The sequence below is a fragment of the Diadema setosum genome, chromosome 3, assembly GCF_964275005.1.
Source record: "Diadema setosum chromosome 3, eeDiaSeto1, whole genome shotgun sequence".
NCBI classification, from domain to species: domain Eukaryota; kingdom Metazoa; phylum Echinodermata; class Echinoidea; order Diadematoida; family Diadematidae; genus Diadema; species Diadema setosum.
In genome coordinates, this window is record NC_092687.1 from 40,527,061 (window position 1) to 40,545,756 (window position 18,696).

At 33.9% G+C, this 18,696-nt stretch overlaps 1 protein-coding gene and 1 long non-coding RNA gene across 2 annotated transcripts in view; both read right to left on the reverse strand.

Annotated features, from left to right (window-relative positions):
• Positions 1 to 18,696, reverse strand: part of LOC140246863 (uncharacterized) — a 111,281-nt gene that overhangs the window by 41,132 nt on the left and 51,453 nt on the right. Inside the window, exons 13-27 of the mRNA XM_072326190.1 lie at positions 17,822 to 18,037; positions 12,673 to 12,744; positions 10,484 to 10,555; positions 8,863 to 8,934; positions 7,545 to 7,729; positions 6,187 to 6,307; positions 5,308 to 5,507; positions 4,298 to 4,364; positions 3,668 to 3,883; positions 3,207 to 3,296; positions 2,623 to 2,792; positions 2,219 to 2,313; positions 1,440 to 1,662; positions 670 to 813; positions 25 to 194 (exon numbers count right to left, since the gene is read on the reverse strand). Of these exons, the coding sequence (XP_072182291.1) occupies positions 25 to 194; positions 670 to 813; positions 1,440 to 1,662; positions 2,219 to 2,313; positions 2,623 to 2,792; positions 3,207 to 3,296; positions 3,668 to 3,883; positions 4,298 to 4,364; positions 5,308 to 5,507; positions 6,187 to 6,307; positions 7,545 to 7,729; positions 8,863 to 8,934; positions 10,484 to 10,555; positions 12,673 to 12,744; positions 17,822 to 18,037 (2,113 nt within the window). The remainder of the gene's footprint in view (positions 1 to 24; positions 195 to 669; positions 814 to 1,439; positions 1,663 to 2,218; positions 2,314 to 2,622; positions 2,793 to 3,206; positions 3,297 to 3,667; positions 3,884 to 4,297; positions 4,365 to 5,307; positions 5,508 to 6,186; positions 6,308 to 7,544; positions 7,730 to 8,862; positions 8,935 to 10,483; positions 10,556 to 12,672; positions 12,745 to 17,821; positions 18,038 to 18,696) is intronic.
• Positions 14,606 to 16,098, reverse strand: LOC140226382 (uncharacterized). The gene is made up of 3 exons (XR_011900943.1): positions 16,030 to 16,098; positions 15,440 to 15,502; positions 14,606 to 14,676 (listed from the first exon to the last, which is right to left on the reverse strand). It is a non-coding gene; the product is annotated as an uncharacterized lncRNA (long non-coding RNA).

Consider the following 18,696-nt stretch of genomic DNA (forward strand, 5'->3'; position numbering starts at 1 on the left):
AACAGTTAATCCTTCGTAACACACCTGGATTTTGATGGAACCAGTCCGCGTCGGTACTTGAGAGTCGTCTTCGACGAGGATAACAAGAAAGTATTCGGTTGCCACCTCGTGGTCGACAGCGACATCAAGCACCAAGTCCGCAAAGACAGTGGTGATAATGAATTTTTGGATTCCAGTGACGTTAGGTTCCTGGTCTAGATATCAGAGTTAGAAAGAAAAATATAGTATTATGATATAAGTTACAGTGTTGGTACAAAAACATAAAATACCAAAAATTAATAAATTAAAACAATAATGATTAAGAGACGTATTGCATTGGCGTGTTAAACCAATGCTACGTTAGCACCAAATGGGAAATACGACAAGCTAGTTAGCGCATTGTATGAAGTGTTCACAATGTGCTCTAACCGAGCATACCACGTCGGAAATAATGACCATGTTGTGAGCATCCACGAAGTTTATGTAAAATTTACCATGGCTCTTGATAATTATTACCCTGGATATTTTTTTTTTTCTTTGCTACTTCTTTTCCATATAATCAGTTCACCACTGTCACAATTTGGGGACAATTGAAGTATTCTGCTTAGACACTTAAATAAAGATAGCTGCATCGTTACTAAAAAAATTGATCAGTGCAGTCAAAAGAGATGAATATCGAAAGTTTCTCACTTAGAACTGGGTCAGTCGGGCACGTGGAGAAGACAATTCCATTAACTTCATAGGTAGGACCATCTTGTGCTATTCCGGTAAAGTTCCCAGCTCCAACGTTTGGTCCAGTGCTGTTTTCAAATGCAAAATGTCGTGCCTCATTGCCTGCCGGAGGAAAAAAAAAACAACAAATAATAAGGAAAACAATGAAGATGACGACGGAGACGCCACTACCAATAATGCTGCTGCTATTACTACTAACGTTTCAGCTACTACTACTACCACAACCGCTGCTGCTACTACTACTACTACTGCTACTAGTACTACTACTACTACTGCTGCTGCTACTTACTACTACTACTGCTACTACTACTACTACTAATACCCCTATTAACTCCAAGCTACTACTACTTTCACTAGTTCTACAACTAATACTGCTTCAAGTTTTATTACGAATAATTAGTTGTAATAATATTCCACTAGTATGATAATAGTATTGCTAAGATTAATAGAACATGATCTTCTTAATCAATGCTGTTCCTCGTTGTATTGTGAACAGTGATAGATCCAAGACTGCAGGGTCCTCATAGAATAGATGAGATAGAATAGATAGATAAATAGACAGACATATAAAACGATTGATAGATAGCAGCTGCTATAAAGTAACTACCTATCTAGGTAGATAGATAGACAGATAGATAGATGGATAGATAGATAGAAAGATGGATAGAAAGATCGATAGATAGATAGATAGATAGATAGGTATTTTCATGATTTCCTCCATCTCTCACCGCTTATGATCGAAACGCTGAGGGTGCTTGTCGAGAATACATCTCCGACCGTGATCGTTGCAAGCGAGGAGTTAACCGAGAGATCTTCGCTGATGACAACGTTGTACACGTCGACTCTGTCATCGTCACCAAGAAGAGAGAACCCTCTCAGCTCGAGGAGAAAATCAGACGCGCAACTCTGCCTCTCAGTGTGGAATATGTCCAGGCGATACTTCTCGCCGATCTGAAATCAAATCATACAAAAACACTTATGAAACAAACGCTTCTTTACATAGGCTAAACACAATTGTTTGAATCCCAAAAGTATTAAAGAAATAATTTGTATAAGTATTACCTTTCTTATGACACTTATATTATATGAAAAACAAACTTCAATTTAAGACTGCTCTCCATCAATACTGAGTAGATACCTATTCATCTTTGCTATTTTGCCTTCCACGTGTTTATGACACATATTTTCTGTACTTTATTTTCTCTTCAAGTGTTTACGCTATTGTGGAACATTTTCCTACAAAATGACTGCGAAAACGAAGGGCCTTTAGGTCAAAGGTTCACGTCACGACACAACATAATGTTTATTAAATTTCAAGTGATTAACATTATTGACGCAAGGTTAGCTAATATGACGGCAAACGGTGTAATCCCTATCTATGTCTTGACTAAACCCTTAAATCAAAACATCGAGAAATTTTGGTGTAATTTCGTAATAAAAAAAACACAAACACTAAGCACAAAAAAGTGGAAAAGGCTGTAGAAAAAGGAGATAGAAATAACCTTACCACTAAGTCTAAATACTGCACGTCAGATTGATCACTGTTTACATGACATTCTCCTGCAATCACGTCGCCCTCCCGGATGGCGAAATAAGTGCCAACTAAAAAATCAAAAATAAAACAAAACAAGGGAAATGGTTATAGTGCATTATTCTTAAACATAATGATATTGTTTCTCGCCAGACATTGAAAAAAAAAGTGATTGAATATCACACACAGTAAGGCAGTACCAATATAATATAATGGAGTGAGCCAACTATATTTCATAACTGTGTTCATTGCACTTTTGACAGACAGTGCAAGTGACCATAATCTCGAACTTAAATTACTCTTCTTCTTTATTTGGGGTCATGTCTTGATCATTATATGATTTAGTGACTGATGAAAATTGTTGGCAGAAATAAACTTACTGTGATCTTGCCTAAGGGTAATTTTCTTGCAGTTTGTTGAAAACTGATATCCTCTGTGTAGCTCTACGACCAGGACTTTGTTTAGGAAGACCCAGATTTCTTCGCCTCCTCCGACGGCGAGTTCTTCATTCCCGTTGAAGTGAATCGCTGTCCTGATAGCGCTGGTAAAACTTCACGTAAATATGTATTATTTTCGATTTCAAACAGTTGGTTTATTACCCCGATGAATGCCGAAATCGACTGTTGAATTTCAATCACCTTCAGTTTTACTTCAAACAATGGAATCATGCTTGAATCACATGCAGTGAATGCATCACATCGTTCTCATCATGTTCATCAATAACATGATATACTATCAATAAACTAAAATGTACATTGTTTTATTAAAACTATGTATCTTGAAAAAGCAGCGGTACGAGTTATTATGACATCAGTGATAGCCAAAGTACACATAATACGCACACACACTCTTGCCCACACTCACGTAATACAATCACATACCCTTGACATATTAATGGACATACAATGTACATACGATACTACGTTTTTGTTTTCTAAAAGTAAAAACGACAACGTTCTCGAACCCAAAATTGTGAAGCTGGAATACACAGTCTCGCTGGGATTGGGAGCCATACCCAACGTCATCCAATGGAAAGAAAGAAGCTTCCCAAAATCTGCACAAAGACACAAATAGAATTGGAAACACATTTACCTTATTTTAATCATTTTATTACCATATTTTAAGGCAGATACTAGTAGTAAAAGTGTCATTTTGTTCATACACTACAAACAATAGTCGTCATTAGATCCCTTGCCTCTATATTTTCAAAAATTACGAAACTTTCGATACGCAACAGGAAAACCGACTGGAGGCGGAAACAATCAGCTTTGATTTTTCCCGTACTCGGACTCCCGTACTCATTTCTAAGTCTTTGTGAAAAAAAAAAAAAAAAAATCATCGAACAAGGAAGAAACTAGGAATCAACGAAAGTGTTAGACACACTCCAGTGTACATAGTACCGAGAACATGAATTATTATACCAACCTGTATATTGACTGATTTGTTGACGTTATATTGACCAGTGGGAGCACTAGCTGGGCCTCCGTCACAAAGTTATTGTCGACGTCATGAAACCACCTTGAGAGGCCCCCACTGGTTGGAGGGTCGGTCTCGCTCAACCAGGAGGTAAATGGTGTTTCGACGTAATGTGGGGTGGTCTTCAGCATTTTCACGGTAGAATCGAAATCTCCTTCACTGGAACTGGAGTGTGGTTGGCGAGAAACACACACACACATACACACACACACACACACACACACAAATGAATACTGAATGTAAGGCAAATATCATGAAGAACCATGAAGTGTGAGCGTGAATTTGTGATCTTTGCTTTGTGTCTTTGATTACCGCATGATAAACGAGGACATAAAGATCTAAAAGAAGTTTTATGTACTCAAGATGACTGAGGCATTCGAATTACAGTTTTGTTCTTTGTCGGAATATTGCATGGGGTCAATATTTCACTACATAACAATCTAAAATCATTGATACACTGGTATAGTGTATGTCCATGACACTACCTATCAGCAGCTGCATGAAGGGATAGACATAATTATTATACGATGTTTGACAACAATTAAGTTATCCGTACACCATAATGAGGATTTCATTTACCTGAAATCATAGTAGGTTATAGGCAAGGTGATGTTGCTTTCCCTGTCAACTGAGCCATTGACGCTATCTGTTGAATGTGAAACCCCAATATTGAAATAATCAATCATATTACATATTGGATCACATAGATACCAAAGGAGAAGGGAGAGTTAAGAATGAAGGACAAGGTGATTATTTTGATTGAATGTTCTATTAGACAGAAAGTATTTCTTTTTTCTGTCTCTCCTTTTTTTGTTGAGAATTGATGAGTATAATTAATGCTAAAAAATGATTGCCTGTCGTTTATATTCTTTCCGAACAAAATGCAGATTACACATAATAATAACTAAAAATGGATAAAACGCTAGTACATTTCAGTAGGTGTTTAGAAAGTTTGAAATACATGTAAAAAATAAAAAAAAATATTACACCGTAAAGCAATTTATGAGAATGTAATAAATACAATTTGAAATAAGAGCAGTTGTCTGAATGAATATTTATAATTGCATTACTTTGTAAGGCGTCTCTAAAGGTGAAAACTGTGGGAAATTATGATACACGAGAAAATAATCATTCAAAAATGTCTGTTAGTCATACTTTGCATATGTAACACATTCATAAATAATATGATAGGGCGATATATTCTAAGCAGAGGAAACAATTAAGATGTCGCACGATAGCGAATAACATTAATTTCTGCGAAATATATTAATTTCAACATTCAAATTTAGACCATCCATATTCAACAAAATCAGTTGATTTTCAAAAATTCACTAAAATTACTCTTTAACAGGCAGGACTAACGCTTGTACACAATTGTGCTCCTGTAGGCATCAATTTATGGAATAAAGTAACCAATCTTCCTGACTTTAAGGCTTTCATCACTATCGTACCATATTAGATTATGCCAAAACGTTATTTTTGAATAAATTGTATTATATTTACTTATTTCTTTTTTGCTCCCTACAAACAGAACGATGATATGTATAAGGTGCAGCTTCACTTTCCTTTCCTTCAGTCACGAAACTTACTTAGTTTTGCCAAAGTCAAAACTGATGCACTGTTTCCAGCCACACTCGTGTTGCCATTAAACGTTAACGTGGCGGAGCACGTGTACAGGGTGTTCTCCTTCACCCCGTCGTCTGGTCCGAGAAGGAGGAAGAGCTCAGTCGTGTTGCCCGTGGCAACGAAACCTTCGTCACTGTTGCAAGTGACTGTGTACGTGTATGTCCTTCCATATCAGATAAAAAAAAAGAATACAAAAGGAGAAACATGTTCAAAGAAAACTGCAAAGTTGAAGAGAAAAGAAATTACTGAAAACTAGTCGGTCGGGGAAACGTCATGTAGAAAAAAAAAACAATTAGCTTGGTTTGTTTTTATTCTATGTCCTCTTTTCCTAAATTGTGTTTTCTTTGTTGTTTTTTTACAGAATAAAGAATGACAAGAGAATAACAGTAGTAGACAAAATATCAGCAACAAATAAATATGCGCTATAAAATAGAGATGCGGCATGAAAGAACAATAGTTCACATTATTTGATTATGTATTTTTTTAGTAAATATTACATATCATGGTCAAACTAGTTTCGAAACTAATTATTGCTTAATATACTTGACAACACCTGTCTCTCACAGGGGCTTTGAATCGAATATGCAACTAGTGACAGAAGAGTAAAAGTAATGTTCTAAATATCAGCAGCAGATAAACATGCATTCTATATGACACAACCTGCATAAAGTCATATAATGATATATTTGATTTTTCCTTTTTATGCTAAGATCAAACTTCTTTCGACAGGCGTTGTAGCTTATGTACATATAGACACCACCTTCGTCTATACGAGCAACCTTGACTCGAATACGTATAATACAATAATGTTTACAAGAAAACGCAATTTGACAGACATGTACCAGTCCACATAGGTATTTAGAGCCAGGTTGTCATCAAATATCGGGTAAGGCGTGTCAGGCGCGGACCACTTCGCAATGATTGTCTGGTAGGCAGGGGCACTTGCCTCGAAATCCAGTGGAGCTGAGATGGGGCAATAAAGGGTCATGAAATATACATCAAGAGTTTCGGGGTGCTTGCCAATTTCCTGCTCTATCCTCTCATTTATTACGTGTTGTTTTGGTGATAGCTTTAGCTTCGAATTTCGAAAGAATTAAAAAATAATTATGTAGTTGTTGATTAATGCATTAGAAAAATCAACAACAGTGCTTCTAACGAACAATTAGACCTTAAACATACATTTTTTTTTTGTATATTCGTTGTTTGTTTTGTTTTGTTTTGTTTTGTTTTTGATAGCGGGGGAATTACCTCAAGGGCCACTAATTTACAATGATTGAAAAAAAATTCCTTTCATTTCAATTATATAATTCGGTAAATTATTATATACAGTATATAAATGTACATAATAATATATTACATATATATATATATATATATATATACATAATATGTATATATTATATATATATATATATATATATATATATATATATATAATATACATGTGTATATTGCGTGTGATGAGGGAAGCACCTAAATATCTTATCTTACCCTTGGTAATGTAGTATACGTATAAATGCACGCAGACACTAACACAAACACACACACACACACACACAAACAAACACACACACGCACACGCATAAAACACATCTTAACCCGTTCCTTACGGGAACCTGATTTACCAGGTTCCCAAAATGAAGAGAAGGGTGCCTGCTTCAGTGGCCTAAATTCATGTTTCTTTTTGTTAAGATGCACAGAAAAGTGGGTTTGATAAAAAGATCAGAGTTTATTGTATCAGGATTTGTTCTCCTGCTGTTAAAAAAAGGGGGGGGGTTACAGTATTATGTACCTTTTCCTGATTTAGTTTTTTGCTTGTTCTGCTGTAAACTCGTACGAACATGTACATAATGATCAAGGCTGAGATCAGTTAGAAATGCGGGTTCGCTGACCCCAGTCACCTCATTCAGGTACCTTGTTTTGTGTAGAACAAAAGATTCTGAGAGCTCATCAGCGCACGCTCTATTCATACCTCGCACCCGATCGATATTTCCATTGTTCACGGGCACATGTAGTTGACCGTAGAAAGGGGGACACAATGAACCGCTTGACCGCCTTCACACCGCTGGATTACCAACCTGTGTGCCTCTCTGTCGATGGGCGAAAAGAATCTCGTTTGGGGGCATTAAAGGCACTCAGAGAATTGCGGAAGGAACGGGTTAACTCGGTCAGACACAGTGATAAACTAAAACGTGCTTACTGCAGTGAAAGAGTTTTTCGTCCCTGTTGAGGAAATATAACGGTGATCCTGACTTCTTCCACACAAAGTGAGTGCCTACCAGCGAGGAGGGACCTTCGCACTCTCCGCCGATTATGGCGCTCTGGATTTCATACATGGTGTAGAAGACGCCACAAGTGCAGACGAGGGGGTTTCCCGATATATCACTACCAGCAAATATTATGAAGACGAGAGAGAATTTACAAAAGAAATACCAAACATTGCAAGCTCATGCATAAGTTCGGTGATTTCCGCATTTACCTTCACCACGCAGTAAATACCTGAAAATTATATAGGGCCCAAGTCACCTGCGATAATTTAGCGAAAATAAAAAAAAAAACTAACGTCACATTAGCAATAACCCTATAAAAGCCACTGATGAGGGAACATTGGGTGATTTCAAGTTCGTAACTATCGCTAGTATCTAAAAACTCAGGATCAGACTCTCTCGTTTTTTTGTTTTTTGTTTTGTTTTGTTTTTTTCTTTTTTGGGGGGGGGGGGGTTCATTGATCTTCTGCCAGTGACTTATCAAATTATATGAGCATTGTCCTTTTATTATTTTTCTTTTTGCACATTGCATATTGGCTGTTTTACTGTGATGACTTCAGTGTTGATATACAACCATCGATATTGTCATGTTTCACTATTGATGCATATTTTTTTAATATCAATGTCTTGTTAACCTTATTCTCTTTTTTGAAAAAAATACTATAATATGATTGTGCTGTGTTTGTTTGCTTTATTTTTTTTTTTTTTGTGGCGAAAAATGAAATCGATATTGACGGAAACTCGAAAAGAACTGAATACAGCTCACGAATTTAATGGTGTTTGAACAGGTATACTTCTTAAACTTGTCAACGAACCAGGCTCTACACACTTTACGGCAAAGGTTTGTCACTTTCATCCAGCACTGTTTTCATGTCTATTTCTCTCATTTTAATATTTAATGCTTTGTTTTTCTTCCTTAAGTGTTCATAAGTACATGATTTTTTGTGTAATACATGTACAAGTACATGTATTGTTACTGTTATTTTCATCATTCACACTGATATGAATCTATTTGAAAAAAAAAATATATATATAGTGATTCATTATGTACATATCTAACGTTTGAATACCTCGCCAAAAATATAAGGCTAACACAAGTAAGCTAAGAATATTGTGTTGTTGTTGTTGTTGTTGTTGTTGTTTTCTGAGATACCTCAGTGTTAGATCACTAGTTTTAAAGAGAAAGAGGGGGGAGCATAATTATACAAAAAGTAAACGGTCAGATTAGGCATTTCAAAGTGTTTCACTTACAATGACGTAACATTCAGGTGGCGAATGGAAGAATCGGTGCCAATGGTCTCAATATTATTATTCGCCAAATTTCTGTATATGAGAGAAAAAAATAAAGAAAAATAAAAATGAACAAAGAAAACTCTAACATCAACAGAAAAAGTTAAACATTTAGATATGCTGCCTATGATAATCTATAAGACTATACCGTGTCCGATTCATATAACGTCATGGTTAAAAAAAGACAAAAAACACCCCTCTGACTCCGTCAATTAAAATATGAAACATAATCATTTGTCCACGAGCAAATATGAAACTCAGTCCATCGTTATGACTGCAACAAAAGTGAAAGCTAATTTTTCTGTGCCATCACAATTTCGTACGGACACATTTTCTACACTGCAAGTGAAGAAACAATGTTTACAAACTCTCTTCACGTAATTAACACAGAACCACCCGTTCTTTTTGTATTTGGTTCCATACAAAACATTAATTAATTACTAACCAGTCAACCTGCTTGATCAGTTTTATACTCACATTGTGCGAAGATGTCCTAATCCGTCAAACGCTCCATCATCTATTTCTGATATGGCGTTGTCATTTAGTGTCCTAGAAAAAAAAAAAACGATTTTTTTTTCTGTGTTTGCACTTTCTATAGCCTTGAATACTTTAATAGTTACTACACCAAGTATGTTATTAATTATAAATTGAATAATTAATACGTATGCAAATTATGCTCGGATGAGGGGAAGGTACATTGAAATGTTAATTGTAATTCGAATTATTTCGTTTGAGCAAACTACTGACTATCATGATTTCTTGTTCCCATATTTTATAAATGAGCCTCTCTTCGTGTACGTCATTTGAAAGTTTTGGATCACAAAGTGAATGAAAAAGTAAGTTTTAAGCGGTTTTTCTACAACCCATTTTTGTTTTATTTTTTGTAAAGTAATATAATGAGGTATACCTTTAAAGGTTCCGTTGCATTTTTTGAAAATTCTTTGCACACTCTTTATTTTCTACTATTATAACTTCTGAAAGGATACTTACTGCTTTGAAAGTTTGCATCAATCATGGACAGACTGTGTTAGCAGAGAATGCTAGATTTCAGGTAAATCTGATTATCCCAGCCTTCGTTGTTTGTGCCTCTGTGCGTTACATCCCATCCATCGCACAGCAAGCATGGTTTGGTACTTAAAATATTAAGAGCTTAGATAGATCATATACTTCATCCTGCCTCTTTCCCAGTCCACACTTTTCCAGCGTGCGTGTTTTCTTTCAAATATCTAGATAGCTTAGGAAAGTCAATTGCCATTGAGATAAACAGCTTTTTAAAGCTTTGAGTCTGTTCTTTTAGAATCTGCCCTGAACAAAAAAAAAAAAGTGCACGGTGACTTCTTGTTTTTAGTTGATGACGCACGATCACATTATTCTTGTTACAAAAGAGATGGCCAGGGTATAGTAGATAGACAAAAGTCAACATGCATTTGCATTGCATAGGACCTGTAACCTGTAATGGGTTCACGGTAAAAAAAAAAAAATAATAATAAATAATAATGATAATAATATATATATATATATATATATATATATATATATACATATACATATATATATATATATATATATTGATGGTACTTACAGGATTTCAAGGCTGCTTAGCGGAGAGAAAAGTGCCGCCGAAATACGGGAAATTTGATTCTGCTGCAGATTTCTGCAAAGGAATAGAACATTGTGTTGAATGAAAATTTTAAACCAATGTATTCACTCGTCTTCAGTGAGATTATGGTAACAAGTTTTCTTATTTTGACCCAATGTTCCATTTGCCTTTCTTTGAACGTTATTCAGCATAAATCTTATGTTATTTTTTATTGATATTCATCACTTCAAAGACAAGACAATCAGAGCAAAACAAACTACAGATTATAATTGCGTTGCCAATTGCTGCAGGTTTACATAGTCTCTTTAAAATATCACCCATCTATCTTTCTTTCATTCAACCAATCTCTTCAGTTGCCTAAAAATGACTGAATGAGAATTGCAGACGATATTCATAATTTTGACATAATGTGGCACCCCAACACCCCCCCCAAAAAAAAAAATAAATAAAAATAATAATAAAATAATACAAATGATAATGCCTTGTATATTCCCGGGAAGTTGTTGGATTTCTGTCGTCCTTGATCTATTACAATATTACTTGCCTGACAACTTTACCTGAGTATGCATTTTCTACGCGCTTACGTGGTTTGTTCTACAAATTGAGTCCCCACTCATGCACTCCTATAATTCAGCAGCCCTGCCATCAACCTTTTTCATCATTGCGATTTGTAGATCTTTAAAATAAAATTATTGTTATTCTTCGCCCCAACCACTGTGTATTCTGAAACTCTGTAACAAGTATAACAATTTATACTTTAACTGTTCGAATGAAAAGTTTGAAAATCATACTGAGGTCTCCTTTAAACCATGCGAGCGCGCATGCAGAATGACACTATCTGCAGAATACGCTTAAGAAATCTGTGTTTTTGGCAACTGCAGCAATAAACCGGAATTTTATAAAACGTCATTCCAAACAATGATACAGATGCGCATTCCATGGAGCCCCGAATATTTTTTGGTTGAATTGCCTTGGAAAAATAGCACTGGCATAAAGTTATACCATACTTACTTGACCCTTTTGGTTTTTATCAGCGATATGCAACCAAGTGTAATTAAAAAGGAAAAAAACAAAAACAAAAGGAACAAACCAACCAAGATAACACAAATGTGATATTTTCCATACATGATACGAGTATTCGTGAGGAAAAGGAAAACGCCATCCGGAATCGTTCCAATCATATTTGATGCCAGGTCAATGTGTTCCATGTTCAGAGGCGAAAAAGCCAGTGCTGGAAAAACTTGCAGTCTGTTGTTTTCCAGAAACCTGGTGTGATATAAAACAATAAATCAAACACAATACAAGAAGTATAGCTTCCATAGTATCCATGATAAAGGCAAAAAAAAAAAATGTGTTATTGTAAAAGACCTTCTTTAAAAATCTTAAAAATGGTCAGGATGAACTATTTCAGCAGTATGTCATTTGAGTTCAGAGTACTATTGACTAACCACCGACATCATTCGACATTAAACAATAAAACAAGTGGAACAGTTCTCGTTTGCATAGTAACGGGAATAACTGTCTAGAAGTACACGTTTTTCTCTTCAATCTAAGGTTATGGAATGCACTCAAATTTATTTGTGAGTGTGACAAAATGCATTGCCCCTTTGTATTATTGTAGACAACTACTTACACTCTTTCTGCTGAGACGTCTTCAAATGAATTGTCGGGAAGGGATGCGATCTTGTTATTTTGAATATGACTGTAAATATAAGGAACATTGAGAAATACGACAGTCAGAACATTTTTTTATCGAGCAAATTCATACATTCTATATGCATTTCTGTTTGCGGAGTTTCAATTTCTTCTCAAGCTCTGTTTGACATAGGGACAAAGCAATACAATTTAGACCAAGGAGACTAACAAAAATAATAGTATGTCGAAGTTAGCGCTGTGTTGTTAGCATAATGGTTAGTAGAAGAGGATTTCGATACAACCAACCTTTTCCTAATGTTACAGAAAAAAAAAAATCTTCAAACACCTTCTTAAGGGGAAAGGGGTCAAGGGATAACATTTAAACCTCAACCTACGAACTGTGCTTTTAGATTATGTTTCAACTTGTAAGACATTAGCGGAGAACGCAATATAATGATTATTTATGAGAAACTTCAGCTCTGAAATTATGATACTTTGAAAAATCACAGGGAAAGCGAAACAGTAAAAATACTCACATTTCGTCCATATCGCATGAACCCCCAAAGATCTTGCCTTCAATCTCCTGTATGACATTGTCTTGGAGGTACCTAGAATCGAACGTTTTACAGTTCAACATTAATCCAGTTACTTAAGCACGTCAATCAAACTACGTCAATTTCCACAAAAGGAAAGTAAGAAAGGTTCGTGTGCAGTAACTTTTCTTTGTTGTTCATGTTTGCCAATGCCTGGTTTCAATACCACTGTTATATATATAAAAAATGTGTCTAATCTCCTCTACTAAACGAATGAAAACATGTAATGTTTAACAAAATAAACAGAAACCAACTGAAATTGCATGTCGTCGTTCGTTTCAAATAAAAAGTTTTAGAAGAAAACCAACTAAATACGCACTGTTTTCACTAAACCAGTAACAGGACAACAATTGCGACACGTATCTTCCTCTTTGCCAAGAGCTGATTTTGTTTTCCCCCTTTAGTGTTTATTCTTGTCACTGCTGTTACTAATGCTTTTGAAAGTTTAGGTGAATAGCTTCGAAATATCAAAGTTTTACAATGTCTAGTGTAAAAGAAAAATCAGTTTTATTTACATTTTTTTTTCAAATGTACTTGATCATAAAATATTGAAAACTTTACATTAATATATGAAGAGTTTGTTCGCAAAAACCGATAAGTCCATATTTGCCAAATGGAGATATTTGCGATTAAAAGTCAAGAACAATAAAGAGAATAATAAGAAAATGTTTGCTTCTTTTGATCATAACTTCAAAATTGAACCTTTATATGTAGTGACCAATATATAATTTAAAAGGTATTATTTTGTACTTTATGACAGAGACCGTACTTCAAAATCTTCAAAAGGACTTATCGGTTTTTACGAACAAACTCTTTATATAATAAGAATTAAATATAAAGGTTTTGTTTCAGGAAATCAAATACTTATATGAAATCCATCATTTTCTAAAAACTTACAGTTTTGTAGAAGAGTGAAAACGTCTAGAGATCCGTACGTCATAAAAGGCTTCCCTCCCAATGAATGCTATGTCGTTTCGTTCCAAACGCCTAAAAGATAAAGTAGAGACAGACTAAGGAATTTTACCCCTACAGATAGTTTAACTTCATGACATAGACGCGTGTCAGAAGTTGTCCTCATGTTCTTGTGGCAAATAAATGTTTAGCATATACATCACCTTATGTACATGGAATTGCTTGACAAGACACTTTTGTTTTCCTAAACGTCTTTCGTTATTCTTCTTAACATAAATCCACTAACAGTTACAAAGTTCTCGGACTCTGAATGTGTATGTCCTTGTTAACTCCTTCCGGTTTTAAAACATGAACATTTTGTCCATTGTATGTGCAGAGTGATTTACAACACATTTATCTATCCTCTTGCACTTACAAACTGTCGTATACTCGCAGTCCGTAGAAGGCATGGGTAGGAAGTGACGTCAGAGAGAAGTAAGCCAGGTTTCTATTCTCAGCAGATGGATAAAAATAAACGCATCAGAATTGTAAAAGTAACTATTGGTAGTAACACATTTATTTCATTTCGTACTGACGGCAAAGGTCTGTTGTGTATTGAAAGGTAAATTATCAAGAAAATTGGAAAATACACCAAACATTAACATTAAACAAAACCAACAAGGATTTAGGAAACTAATAATTTGGTTTTGACGTTTCAGTTCAAAACAATTCTTTTTGATAATTTCATACTAATGTTAATTATTACTCAGTCTGAAACCAAGGTTGAATTTATTATTTCATATTATTTTGCTTTCAAAAACAAGAAATGACATTTTGCATTTGTTATTGTTACATCAGATGTATATGAAAAAAAAAGACGTGTATTTTACACAGTGCAATGTATATTTCACTCGGGATGAATTTCAAATGTTCACGTACAACCATTATTGAAAGTTACATATTGTTATATCCACTTACAATTCGGGGAGTTCCACGTCTACGAAGGCTCTTGTTTCAATCTTCTCTAGCAGGTTGTTGTTGATAGTGAATGTGATACTGCACAGTATAATAAAAATGATAATAATAGTTATATTCTTTTTTTTTTCTACAGTCAAGGTAACCACTGCACATAAGGAAACATAAACATTTTCCGTGTTGCCAAAGGTTTAAAAGCCTCGGTTTCAACTTTAACTAGCGAACTTCTTTAGCTCAATGAAATAATTAAAATTGTTTATATACATATACATTTAATGAGTGCCAATGGTTAGAAAAGCCCATTTAATTGCCGAACGTTACATAAACACTAATAGTCAAACATTATTATTCGGGGCCCACGGTCGAACAGGCTTGTTTCATTGTAGGTCCCGTTAAATTTATCTTGAACAATCTGATCTAAACAAGTTATCATTATGATTACAATTTATATCATATATCTCTATTATTTTGTCCGTATACTATTGACAGGATTCAACAATCTGTGCTATTAATGTTTTATCTAATATTGATATTTGTCAAGTATAATATGAATTAACACTTGCGTAGCAATCTGCTTTGATATAAACATTCTGGTGACTGTTTTACCTTTTCAGTGTGTATACATGGAAAACATATATTTTTTTCATTAAAAACAAAATCCCTAAACATTTATGGTATTTCATATTCTAATTCATTCCAAGAAAATTGTCTCTGAATGGACTTGGGACATAGGTATATCAAGGAAATAAAAAAAAAATCTAAAACATAGACGTGAGAAGAGGAAAAAAGAACACGCTATTATGCACAAAATGCAACAACAGCAACAACAACAAAAAGAAATCACCTCACAGATACTTCAACAAAAGATTCAGTTGCAATCACACGAATGTTGTTGTCATGTAGATTTCTGAAATGAGAGAAAACACATTAAGTAAATACTTGTAAATGCAGATTTGTAATTCTATTATTTAGAGTTCTGCCTCTTCGGTATTGTTTTTTTCCTTATTGCCCATATCGATTACTTTTTTACAAATCATTTGAAATGTAAGGACCCTTACACTAGATGACAAAATGATATTTAGAAAAAGCATTTAGGCTTATATAATATATATATATATATATATATATATATATATATATCATTTATGTGTATTACAAGTCTACAAATCACATCTATTATGGTTATATTTGATTAGACTCGAGTGAGAAACGAAGCGTTCTTATTTTGTATATCTATGTATCTGTCAATGATGTGCTGTAATTGTAATAGTTGGTAGTGAAATAAAAGAAATGCAACGAATATGAAAGCATAAAAAATATGTAATCATGCATATGTATATATAACGTATAGATATATACTATATATATATATATATATATATATATATATATATTAAATATTAACGAAAATCTATGTAAGTATCCATAACTTACAAATATGAACAACGAACATTCTTGAAAGCGTCTTTTTCGATTCTGTCGATTCTGTTGTTCTGTAGGTAGCTTTAAAAAAAAAAAGAAATAGGGGAAAAAGTAAAACAATCATTCTAAACAAGTTGTGCCGGAAGTCACATGGGTTCAAATTAGTAATATTTATCTGACAGCTGATGCGTGTCGTGAGTTAAGAAACGGAATCGTTAGATTGTTTTGCTCTGTTAACTCGCATTAATGCAGCATATTTCATCTTGAATCTCTTATGCTATTAGATAAGCGTGATTGGTATCTAAAAGATGTTTATAAAATCTGATTAGTAAGGGCATTATGAATGGAAAGATCTGACAGACAAATGCGGCATAACAAAAAGAAAAAGCAAGAAAAAAAGTACAAGTAAAATATGTTTATAATTTGTATTCGTTCGATAAAAGCTAGTCAGGTGTATCCTATGATGTTCGAAACAAGTGTTTCAGAAATGATGTATGTATATATGCATTAAAGAGTTTGTTTGCAAAAACCGATAAGTCCATATTTGCCAAATGGAAATATTTGCGATTAAAGGTCAAGAAAAATAAAGAGAATAATAAGAAATTGTTTGCTTCTTTTGGCCATAACTTCAAAATTATACCTTTATACGTAGTGACCAATATATCATTTAAAAGGTATTATTTTGTACTTTATGACAGAGACCGTACTTCAAAATCTTCAAAAATGGACTTATCGTTTTTTGCGAACAAACTCTTTATTATGTATATGTATATATGTATATGTATATATATATATATGTATACATATGTATATATATATGTATATATATATATATATACATTTGAATGTCAAAGACTTTTTCTCTCAATCACAGGATGTTATATATACTGCCTGCAATAATGACATGTTTTACCCTATCTATCATTAATATTCAAAGCCCTTTTTCAGGAAATCGCGCTAAAACAGAAAATAATATGGTTATACTGTGAATTAGAATCTGAATTTCAACTATTGTAAAGAGGTATACTGTACAGATAGGTTGTTTGAAGGTTCCAGAATGTCCTCGCTTTGATGGAAGTGATGCGATTAGACTGTAGATTCCTGTTAAAGAATTGATGTAGAAAGATGAATTTAACATTCTAAAAGAAAATGTAAAAATAATAGTATATTTATAGCTTTTAAAATTCTTGCTATCAATTCCAAATCACAAAATCCTGTCCGCAAAATCTGCTTAGTGTCATTTTATTTAAAGCGACAATGGTTGGGAATCATTCCATTGTAATATCTTAAGCTCATATATTTTACATTGCTTACTAATTTTTTACCTCAATTTTAAAAGACATAATCACTAACTTTAGATCCTAAACTGTTTTTGTTTATGTCTTGGTGGAATGAGATCCGATATGCAATATTTAATCAATAATTTTAGTAAACATTGGTTCTCCCCAACTCTCCAAGAAAAGAAATACTAATAAAGGCGGTCCTAACGAGTCCTAGGACTAAAACTATTGATGTCTTCTCACATATTAAAGAACAATAATTTACCACGCTTGGTTCCACTTTACTTACTACCAAGATATAGGTAAGAGACCAAAAAAAAAAAGAAATATCAAGAGAAGAAACTGGCAATTATAAGTAGGTTATTCTTAAAATCACCTTTTTTATTGTTTGTTAATACATGTAACTGCTACAACTTATCTTACACCTTTGAATACTCAAATCGTCTACTTTTGAAATGTGCTGGAAGTGTGACGAAGTTTTGAAACATGTCTACCAATCAAAACAGGATAAACAATTAGCTTACAGATACGTCAGTTTCTTGTTGTGGAATCCCTTGACAAACGAGATATCTGTGAGCTCATTTTGTTCCAGATAGACAGAGGATATTCCTGTGACATTTGAAAATGTTTCCTCTTCGATATACGCGATCTCGTTATTTCTCAGATTAATCTGGCTGGTCAGAGGGCAGTCTTTGAAATGAACCTTCAGGATCCGTCCGAGTCTGTTGTTATCAAGCATCCTTTGAAACAAAAGCACAACAATTTACCCTCCATCATGGAATTTACAAACAAAGTTATAAGGGTTCAAGATAAAGAGTTTGTAAAGGTGTTGAAAAAAAAAATGGAAGGCATTCTTAAGAGCACTATTCTATAAAAAAAAAGGTCTTCAAATAAGAAAACTGCCGAAAACGGTTTGTTTAACCCAAATAGGATTTACATTACCTAGGTAATTCAACATTTTATATGACATTCCAAAAGTGCGAAAAGCAATACAGTGTACTTGGAAGAAAAAAAAAAACATTTTTGGCATAAAAAAACCAATTACAAACACTTATCATAATATACATGATTTGCTTATATAATTATGACTTTTCTTTTCATTTCATTTTTTTTCAATTCTTTTACAAATTTTTCTTTCACAGAATATTGGAAATAATTAGTTTCACAGCACTTGATCCCTCTGCTATTTGTTAGCAGCATATATTTGTAAATACACGAAAAGGCAATTAGCAAAAACAACTTCATTGCTGCCTCTTATGGGCCTTTAGCAGATGCATTCCTGTCATGAGATCAATAATTTCTAAATTTGATTGTGACTATCAGATAAAGAAATTGTTATAAATACTCTCAATAAACACATGCATGTTATCATCGTTATTAAATGATTTGATTTATACCT